The 11014-nt window shown below is 41.6% G+C and overlaps 2 protein-coding genes across 2 annotated transcripts; one reads left to right on the top strand and one right to left on the bottom strand.

Annotated features, from left to right (window-relative positions):
• Positions 1 to 1792: 1792 nt before the first annotated feature.
• LOC100284207 (glycine-rich RNA-binding protein 7) lies at positions 1793 to 5388 on the bottom strand. Its single transcript, NM_001254914.2, has 5 exons — positions 5208 to 5388; positions 3673 to 3790; positions 3519 to 3587; positions 3342 to 3448; positions 1793 to 2505 (listed from the first exon to the last, which is right to left on the bottom strand). Exons 2-5 carry the CDS (start codon positions 3779 to 3781, stop codon positions 2005 to 2007), a joined length of 786 nt encoding a protein of 261 aa, NP_001241843.1. The 5' UTR covers positions 3782 to 3790; positions 5208 to 5388; the 3' UTR covers positions 1793 to 2004.
• Positions 5389 to 5570: 182 nt separating this feature from the next.
• On the top strand, positions 5571 to 10611 carry LOC100382621 (uncharacterized). The gene is made up of 3 exons (NM_001175346.1): positions 5571 to 5883; positions 10030 to 10186; positions 10288 to 10611. The coding sequence occupies exons 1-3, from the start codon at positions 5611 to 5613 to the stop codon at positions 10419 to 10421; spliced, it is 564 nt and encodes a 187-aa protein (NP_001168817.1). The 5' UTR covers positions 5571 to 5610; the 3' UTR covers positions 10422 to 10611.
• The last annotated feature ends 403 nt before the right edge of the window (positions 10612 to 11014 follow it).

The raw sequence follows: 11014 nt of genomic DNA, 5'->3' as shown, positions 1-11014 counted from the left end.
GGGTCGTGGCGGGTGAGCCCACATATCGCGGCAGCGACCCATACACGGCACCGTGGTCGGCTAATCGAGCCGGATCGACTCGCTAGCACGGCGGCCCATTTGAATATATTGCATATATCAACAAAAAATGTGAGGGAAAGGGGGTTCAAACCCATGACCACCTATGCAAAGGGCTTAAGTGTGCCCACCTAGCTAGTGTGGTTGAAGTTTGGTTATGTTATATAATGAATTAATATACTAAATATACACATACTATTAATTTTAAAATAAAAATATAATTGTGTCGTGGGTGTAACAACACTACGAGTCGAGATGGCGGTCCATGCACGACACTATTGTCGTGTCGTGCATGCACTGGCACGATGCTAGCCGGGCCAGGGTCTTGTCTGGACCATGCTTTTTCATGTCGTACCTGGACCGACCCATTATGTTAGTGTCATTGGTCATCTATAGCTGGACTGGTGCAAAGGGAACTCTACCAAGACCTGGTCACCTTGCTCCAGCAGGGTGTAGACTGTGCTCAGGGCCATTAGTTTAAGTTATATCCCAATCCATCTCAATATATGTGTATTGAGGTTAATACTAGATTATCTAAATAGGCTTTATCGGTCACCTTGCTCTAGCTTTGGATTCCTCTTCATCGGTCACCTTGCTCCAGCTTCGGAATTTTTAAGAAGTTAAAGGGAGTTGTTGGAGTATGGTCAGTTTTTAGGTACTAAAACTTTTTGAAAGATCCCAATCTTTACGTATTGGAAAATTAGTTTTTAGGAGCAGTTAGAGATGCTCTAAGACTATGTATATACTTGTATGTATAAAAAATATGTGACCTAAAATAAAATCTATTGGAAACCCCATATTTAAAGGATTTTTATTTTCCAAAAAAATAGTCTATTTTACCTTATAAAAATAGAAATCTCTCGAAAAAAATGAAGTTTCCAAAACCCCTTTTTCTCTGGAGGTTGTCGAAATTATTTGCAATAAAATATTGGCTACAATCAAGGTCTTACCAATAAAATTTCCATTTATATATATATATATATATATAGACATAATTCCCAACCCATTCTATTCCGAATCCGAAGCTGTACTATTCGGTTATTACCCGTATCCCTCGAATATAAAAATACCCGTACCCGTATCAAAAAATAGTCTCGAATCAGTACCCGTATCCGATACCCGTTTCGGGTACCCTGCCCGTTTTCACCCCTATTGGTCACCTTGCTCTAGCTTTGGATTTTTTAAGAAGTTAAAGGAAGTTGTTGGAGTATGGTCAGCTTTTTAGGCACTAAAACATTTTGAAAGATTCCAATCTTTACGTATTGGAAAATTAGTTTTTAGGAGCCGTTAGAGATGCTCTAGACTATGTACATACTTGTACGTATCAAAAATATGTGACCTAAAATATAATCTAAGGGTTAGTTTGGGACCCCATTTTTTAAAGGATTTTCATTTTCCAAAAAAATAGTTTATTTTACCTTAGAAAAATAAAAATCTCTCGAAAAAATATAGTTCTCAAAACCTTTTTTCTCCGGAGGTTGTCGAAATTATTTACAATAAAATATTGGCTACAATCAATGTCTTATCAATAAAATTTCCATTTATATGGAATCTAGACATAATTCCCAACCCATTTTATGGTGGTGGCGGCTATGGTTGGATAAACTGCTGCATAATGTCTTACTGCAGTTCTGCCGCACGACCGGCAACAGTGCAGTCTACACGGTCTGCTGGCAATTCTCGGACAAGACCCCATTTGTAAGCCAGATCGACTCCCACCAAGGCACACAGGTACTAGCAAATAACAATATAACATGAAAGTATGCCATGTTTGCCGGCACAAGCGCCAGCATGCAACGCACGCTTTGAAAGTTCCACAACTCAAACTCAACAAAAGGACTCGTTCCATTATTTAGACATCAGACACCTATCATGTTAACAGAAAACACTACCGAATACATATGGCCTAGAATCCACACGGCCTCGCATGGTGGTGGTGGACACAAATTAGCTCCTCTTGTTGGCGTAGCTGTCAGGCTCATCGTCCTTGAAGAGATCATCCATGATTTCATCATTCTTGTTACCGTCACCAGGTGTGCCGGCAGAGAACCCATCAGCGCCACTGGAACCACCCATTGCGCCAAAGCTACCAGCAGGGTTTTCACCAAAACCACTGTCAGCAAAGTTACTGCTGCCAAAGCTGTCGCTACCTCCAGCAGCAAAACTGCCTTCAGCCCCACCTGCAACTCCATAATCACCACCACCACCATAGCCACCACCAGCCCTGTCGCCGTAGTTGCCACCATATCCACCGCTGCCGCCACCATAGTCACCACTGCCGCCGCCGCCATAGCCACCGCTACCACCACCATAGCCGCCACCATAGCCACCGCCACCATAGCCACCACCACCACCACCATAGCCGCCACCACCATAACCACCGCTGCTGCGGAAGCCACCTGTCCTCTCGTTAGCATGATTAACCCGTATGTTCCGTCCATCCAGAGTCTAGTACAAGCAAGAAAGAGTCAGGTGTAGGCATAGTTACATGTTTCGAGTGCAACCTACCTTAATATCAACATTAATGTTCAGAAGAAATAATAAACAGAACAATAAAAAGTTAAAATTTAAATATCAAATCAATAAAAGAAATCTATAAAGGAGTGTTAGAAAAATATTAAAGCGTAATCATAACGGAACAGTTTCATTTATAACTAAACAGATGTGATCTCTAAGTTTGTCCCAAGTTAGCTATTTCAAGCTTGACAAAGTTTGTCATAATTTACATGACCAAATAGATATAATATGAAAATGTTACATGAAAAAATTAATTGTATTTATCTGGTAATATGAGTCTCAGAATTTTTTGTACAAACTTACTCAAACTCAAGATAGTCTGACTTAGAAAAAAATTAGAATGTCAAGTTTCTTGGGACAGGGGTAGTAACTCATTAGTGCTGCCCAAGATACAAATTACAACTGACTGGAATTCATACTAGTAACACACTTAACTAAATTGCTCAGTGTTATGGTATAACCACATACCATGACCATGAATAGCAAACAACACAGCATCACTATAAATTTCAAAATCCCTTACTAGCTATCAACACCCTAAATTTATCATAGCTCCTATTTTAGTATAATGCATAAAAGTTAAGAAGACAATAGCACCAGTTAGGATTAATAGATTCTGGCATATATTAGCCTAAATTAATGCTGAGGATGCAAATCTTACAAGAATTAGCAGGTCATAAACAATATCCTAACTGAGACATGATGAAATAATGCCACCATGATAATCGAAAACAGATAAATCACAATCCTTCAAAGTATGAACTAACCTTTCCATCCATGGCAGTGATGGCAGCCGAAGCCTCCTCAGAAGACGTGTAAGTTATAAAGCCAAAACCTCTGGACCTCCCAGACTCACGATCAAGGATAATCTTAGCTGGACAGATTGAGGCATAACTGGTCAGCAAAAAAAAGAGCTAAGGCAAGTGCAGCAATGAGCATGATACCTTCAATAACTTGTCCATATTTGGCAAACTCGTCTCTGAGACTGTGATCATCGGTTCCATAAGAAAGCCCTGAACAATATTTACAACCATCAGGAAACTATACAAGGACAAAGAACTTTGAGAAAGCAGATACAAATTATAAACAGGCTAGAACCTCCAACAAAAAGCTTGGATGATGACATGCATCTGATTGCTTGGTAGACAGACATATTTGAACTCGTAGCATTCTTGAGCAGACCACCAAGCTTATTAGCTAGCATCATTGTGCCTAACTGCAACAGGGCAAGATTCTGAGATATCAACAGATAATCCAATACACATCCAAAATGGAAAGGGCAGGTCATGTAAATTTAACTATTTGTCATATTTATGGATGGCGGCCCTAAACCATGAGTCAATGACAGCTGAGTCACTGACATGTCATTTTGTGTGCCAGCCACCCCATAAAGATGGTAAAAAATAGGTTGTCCTAAGTTCACCACGAATAAATGTTCTAATCAGACATAACTAAATGAACGGCTACCTTACAATTGGTAGAAAAAGTTTACTGCAATAGTTATAGTTTGTAAGAGCATCTCCAACAACGTAATCTATAAAAATGCCCTATAATTTAAAAATGAGTATATTTTATAGAATTTAGGGCACCAACAAAACATTCCGCTCGAATAGTAAAGCATCAAATCTAGATTATAGTACAGCACACTACGGTATAATTTTTTAACCAAATTTTATTAAATGAGGCACGGAGTAGTTTTTACTACATAGAGCCTCATATTTTTCAATTTAAGGCACAAATTTGAGGCATCGTTGGAGATGCTCTAACAGGCATTGATACCAAAGGGGCAATAAACAGTTGCCCACCATCTTGTTATAACAGAGGATGAAGGAAACATGCACCACTGCCTTGCTTGAAGCATAAAAAATGTGCTCAATATTTAAAAAAAACATAACTGTAGCGAGGATTCAAATTTCAAGTATAAACAGAGGCACTACTGTATGATGATAGTAATGGAGATGGTCATTAATTTTGACATGGTAACAAAATAAAAAAAAGTTTTCATAACACTGATCTGAGAATTTATTATTCATGGGGACATGGATATTGAGTGCTGTGGCATCAAGAAATAGACTAAGAAACAGCAGAAGCTTGGGTGTTAAACAGTAGTTGACTACAGCTACCTAATATACACCATTTAAACATTCTAATCGAAGGAAAACAAAACGAAAACATTCCATGTGCACCATAAAGACCCATACAACATGTGGACCAAATGGCTACAAACGTAAAAGGATGCTAGAAAAACACGCCGCGAGTAAAGTAGAGCAGCGTACTAATAGGAAGTTAATCACACATCGTAGAAGTTCGGAACCACGAAACCGAGCGATGAAGACGAAAAAAATGCGGGGATCCAGGTAAACCCTAACCACCGAGCCGTGCACGAGCGCGAACCACCATAAACGACCTACGTCCAAACTAACAATACACGAAATCATAAACACTAAAACACACTACTTCTACTCCCCAATCGCCCCCAACGAGTTAACGACGCAAGGAAACGAAAAGGACACGGATCGCCAACGCTAGCGGCATGGGGCGCATCATCCCGACGGGTAGCATCAACACGATGGAAAAACAGGCTGAAACAATAAATCGAAAATATATATAGCTACTAGGGTTTAAGCGCGCACCTGAGAGACGGAGGGGAACGAGGAAAGGGGTTTAGGGGCCGCGGTACGAAAGGCGGCGGCGGTGGCGGACGCTGGTGATGAGGGGAGGCGGTGGGCAAGGATGGTGATATAGGGCTCCTGGGAGCCACGCGGCCGTCCGATGGGCTCAAGCAATCAGCTGTCCATTCGATCCTTGCTATTCAACTGCTGCGGCGTGGGGGACGGATATTTTTTAGGCGGGGGTTACGCGTAACGTCGATGGCATGTGGGGTCTACATACGAGTTGATCGCAGTGTCAGTGTCAGTGGCTGGGCGGTGAGGCCGTGTCTCCCGGTCTGCAGTATCGGGCAAGCCTACGGGCCCAAACGGAAAAAGAGGACCTGAGCCGACTCCGCCGAGGTCGGTGGCGGCGGCGGCGGTGAGCATGGCCGCGCAGAGGGAGAAGTCCGCGGCCGTCGCGGTCGGCCCAGCACACGGCGCTGCGGTATCGGGGTCTCCTTCTCCTTCGTCCTCATCCGGAGGCCCGGCGGCGGCGTCCTCGTCGGGAGAGCGGTGGAGCGCCGCGATCGGGAACCTGGGGGAGCTCGGCGCCAACGTGGACGCGCTGCAGAAGATGCTCGGGCGGAAGGCTGTCTTCGTCGACGATGACATCTTCTCCAAGGCCTCCCTCGCCGCCGACCAGGCCCGCACCATTAAGGTATATACATACGTACTGTCCAGTCGTTGCTGCATCAGGCTATCAGCCCCTGTGGTTGTCCTCCCCTCTCTATGCTCGGCATCCGGGTTCAGCCGATGCCCCTCCCTGAAGGGCCGAGCGCGTAGATTCGGTCGCCTTCACTTTAATTGTGGAATTCACTGCTCATAGAGCAAGAGGGGATCTTGAGCTGGGTGTGATTTTGAGTGCTTCAATGTGATTCAGTTTTGTGCGACCTTGTGCCTCTTTGGCATAGGCTTGTCGAGCTAGGTAACTCTTCCTCATACAGTGACATGAAACTGGCTGGCCTTTTGTGGAACAGAAATTTTGATTTGTACAAAATCGGAATTCAGAAGTTGGTAAACTGGAATGCAAAAGATGGTACTTTGTGTTCCACTTTCGCAAATCGGATTCTTTGTTTATTGTGGTTCCACGAGACTGTGTTAGACTTTATACATCCAAAGGCGAGGACGAGGTTGCTGTTTTACTGCAATGAGCCAGCATCAGTATGATACGAGTGTAGTGTTATAAAGATAAATGTGAGCGGCTTGGACCTAAGCTATTGATCCAGTGACTTGAGGAATTAACACAAAAAAAAGACGGGGAACTTATGTGATGTGCCCATGTAGTGTTTACGAATTTATGTTCACTCAAAACTAGTTCCTTTGGACTTCCCGTATTTTCTCAATTTGGAGATATGGAAGACAGAATAACATAATCCTCACAAACAAAAGTTCATGTTATGCTGCTACGAGTTATTATTATGTGGTAACTTTGTACTTTTAGGTATGTTTGTCTTATGTTTTTTTTACAATAAGCTAAGAGTAGGAATAAGGAGTAAGAAAAAGTCTTGGACTTTGCGGTAGGTTTTAACCTGTTCGTAGCCAATAGTTTCTTTAGAAAGAGAGAATCTTATTTAGTGACCTATAGTAGTGGTCAACGTTCTAGTTAGATTGACTTTGTCTTCACAAGAAAAAAGGATAAACAAGTATGATTGGATTGTAAAGTGATACTTGAGGAGTGCGTTGATGCATGCCCGTAGGGATAAAAAAAACAAGATTACGTCCTGCTCGCCACCTCCGGTTGGGCCGTTGCAGAGTGCGCGGTGACGACCCGCTAGTGATGGAGGGCTAGGGTTCGTGGATTTTTTTGGACGGGATCATGTTTCTGTCTCTTCTTAATATAATATCGGGGGCGGTCTTTCCCTCCCTGGCTGAGTTTTTTTATTGTGGAATTAAGTTGATGAGCTACACTATAAAGGTATGTGAGAGAGTTATTGAGCATTGTCTCAGATGAATAACGAGGATCTATATAAACCAATTTGGCAAGTGATGGAGGAAGAACCTACACAGTGTTCAGCGACTTGGAGAATGGTTATGATAAATTAACAAGAAATGTTATGTGGTGGGGTTTTAGACAAACGTAACGTTCCAACAAAATATCTTGGACTCAACAAGGATATGAACAACAATGTTGTGACTAGTGTGCAAACAAGTGATGAGGATACGAATGATTTCTCGCATATAATAGGACTATATCAAGAGTAATTTTTAAGCCCTTACCTTTTTGCCTTGGTGATGGATGAGGTCACAAGGAACATACAATGGGATATACCTTGGTGTATGCTTTTTGCGGACTATGTAGCGCTAGTTGAGGAAAGTTGGGCGGAAGTAAATAGGAAACTAGAGTTGAGGTAGGAGACTGAAGTTTAAAGGTTAGACACAATAGAACTAAAATCGTATACATGAGATGTGGCTTCGGCATTACTACACCTGAGGAAGATGTTAGTTTGGAAGGTCAAGTAGTGAGCACGAGTGATGGGATATTGATGAAGATGTTAGCCATAGAATCAAAATAGGGTGGAGGAAGTGGCACCAAACATCTAGCCAGAATGTGATAAGACGATACCACATAAGCTAAAAGGTAAGTTTGGTAGGACGACGATTAGACCTGCCATGTTGTATGGTGCAAAATATTGTCCTACTAAAAGATGTCATGTTGAGTAGATAAGTGCTGCAAAAATTTGTATATTGTGTTGGATTTGTGGTCATACAAGAAGGGATTGAGTCTGGAACCATGATAAATGATGTGAATTTGTCGACATCTCAAAATGAAACACGTCAGAACAATATGGTTATTGATTTACATCATTCTTCGACAAATGGGAGAAGGAAGGTTAAGAAAGTGTCTGTAATCAATTCAATGAGATTGCAAAGTCATTAGTAAATCCAGATGCAAAATGATACGAGATGAAGTAAACTTCATACAGACAACAAGCTTTGACTATTTCTATTGACAATAAAATATCTTTTGGTCACTATAAACAACAACCCATATTTATGAAATGTATAAAAGCTTTGTTTCTTTATATCTTCAGAAGCTCTCTGCTACAGGTGCAGGTTACAAATGACCGATCCTTGTAGCGGCAGCACTATTCATCTATTTATAGGGTCAGACTGGTATACATTTTTATAAAAAGTTACAAGAACGCCCTTCCTATTATACAATACCTCTTAGCGACTAAGGAGGTACAATTATGTCTTTTTAAAGCAAAGACGTGGTGGCATACATGTCTTTTCTTCTCCCTAAGTATCTTCTTCTACTTCCATTTTTAAGATAGCTATGAAGGTAACAGGACCACCTTTTGGCTGGCTCTGTCTTTCAGCTTCGGTTCTGTTTCGTTGTGTCCAAAACTGCTCTTTCCTTACTTCAACTTTTCATCAACTACCTTTATCAGCTAGTCTGTAGCTCTGGCTTTATTCCTTGGTCCGAAGTTGTTTTCCTTTGGGCTTCGACTTTGACTTAGGACATTTTCTTGAAAGCATGTTTGAACAATGGTTTCGGTTAACATGGGCCTTCGGCCAAAGACCTCTAAAACAATATACATGATAGATTAGAGGTAGCACCGATCAAAGAAAAACTTGTCTAACTCTGTTTGAGATGGTTTGGACATGTCCAACGGAGGCCTTCGGAGGCATTAGAACATAGTTAGATCCTAAGGCGCGATAGCAATGGAAATAGAGGCATGAGAAGTGAAGTTGACATAGGAAGAGATAGTAAAAGGAAACTTGAACCTTGATTTAATCTTGAATAGGAGCAAATGAAAGATAGTTATCCACGTGTCTGAACCTTGATTTGTAGCCTCTATTGGGTTTCAACTCTAGTATACCTCAACTTGCTTAGGACCAAAAGGCATTGTTTTTTTACCACAAATTGCTTGGATGTAGTTTCAATCAAGTCATGTAAAGCAAAAGCTTAAGACATTTGTATTTAGTTGACTGTAAATTTGTACTTCCTCTATTCCAATTCGTAATGCAACTAAAAGAACCAAAATGTCTTAAAATTTGGAACGGAGGAGTATTTCTTTTGAGTTCAAAAATGAACTCAGTTTATTTAGGTTGCAGAAACTTTCACGTATTGAGATCTCTAGAGCAATTATTATTAAGTCGATGAATAAATATTGAAATTCTGTGAAAGGGCCTCTACCTGAGTTGGTTAGGTGGTTTGAGTAGCACTCCTCAGTCCCTGAGTTCGAATTCCAGTGGGAGCGAATATTAGGCTAAAGTTAAAAAATGTCACTCACTTGGTTTCCCTGTTGTGTGCACACAAGATGGTCTAACCTATAGGGGGCGGATCCTCGTGTAGGGGCTACAAGGGCTCGAAGCACGAGTAAAGATCTGGCTTATAGGGGGCGAACCCTCATGCTGCACGGGGGCAGCTTTCGTGGCCTTTCTCGGTCGAGGCTTCGATTGAGCTTTTCTTAATATAATAACGGACAGTCTTTCCCCTACCGGCTGAGTTTTTTATATTGAAGTTCTTATCGTTTAGTGTATTTGTGACAATTAACTGGTGTATGCTAGTGATGTGTTGTACTGGTAAGGGAATTATTACAAACAATGTAGATACCACAATCACACAACAATCGCACAAGACCAAAACATATTGTTTCCTTGATTTGCACTGATCACTTGATCAGGTTTGAGAAGTGTACCCAGAGGAACTGCATAAGTGCTCATGTGGTTGACCTTTTGATTCTGTTAGGGTACAGTTTGTTCTTGATGGGGAAATAGCCAGATAGGCCATCATATCTTCCAAGTTGACATTGTCCGTAGATCATTTGAACAAGATTATTCTTGTTTCTGCGGTCAGGTTCTTGACCAGAGGGTGCAGTCTCTGGAACGCGAACTCGATGCCGCCATTTCTGCAGCAGCTCGAGCTCGTACAGATAAACGACAGGCCGAAGCTGCGCAACGAGCTGCAGAGTTACGCACACAGGAGGTCACCAAGGAACTGGAGAACACTGCGAGTATGTACTGTCCTGTTTCCACAGTAGATGCATACATAACATTTGATTAACTAGCATTTTTTTGAGAAAATGCTGTCTTTGATTGCGATTACATCTTGCAGGAGTGTTTCAGCTGCACATGGAGGAGTTGCGGCTGAAGCAAGAGGAGATTGCGAAGAAAGATAGCGATATCAAGGTGTTGGAAGCGATAATACGAACCCTCGGTAGCAAAGATGATGATGGATCCAGCGAATAATTGTCATGAACAGGGAGCGAGGCTTTTATGTTCAAATATCTCACGGCGTGTTTATGATTATGTATTTCCTTTTGGGGTTTAATCCCTTTGTTACTCAGATGGATGTAACTTGTTTCGACAAGATTGAGCGTGTCCGCACTCATACTACTATAAATTTGTATTCTAAAACAAATATTTTATCATCGTTAGCAAGATTATCTACTATATACCATAATCCTCTGTATTCATATGTACTCTATATCTCACCACTATACCAAATATCATATATTATATATTTTTTTTTCACTTCACTCTTCGCTGCACCTGTACCGCTGTGCCGCCTTGCCTGCCCATAAGCCGACGCGGGATAGAATAGCTACATGTATAACGCCGACGGGATAGAGTAGCTACCTGTACAACGCTGCATTTACCGTTCCGGTTTTCCTATAGCGTAGATGATCGCGCATGATGCTGCGACAGTTTTTTTCTTTGCAGTGACGCTATGACAGGTAGCGTACCTCGTGCCTGAAATTCAGAGAGCTTTCGGATGAACATAAGTACTCTTATGTTGATATATATGTATATACCTCTGAAAGGATCCAGATGGTTGAAAG

The sequence above is a fragment of the Zea mays genome, chromosome 10 (genome assembly GCF_902167145.1).
Source record: "Zea mays cultivar B73 chromosome 10, Zm-B73-REFERENCE-NAM-5.0, whole genome shotgun sequence".
Taxonomy (NCBI): Eukaryota; Viridiplantae; Streptophyta; class Magnoliopsida; order Poales; family Poaceae; genus Zea; species Zea mays.
The sequence above is the reverse complement of the archived record's forward strand: the minus strand, read 5'-3'. Positions and strand labels throughout refer to the sequence as shown.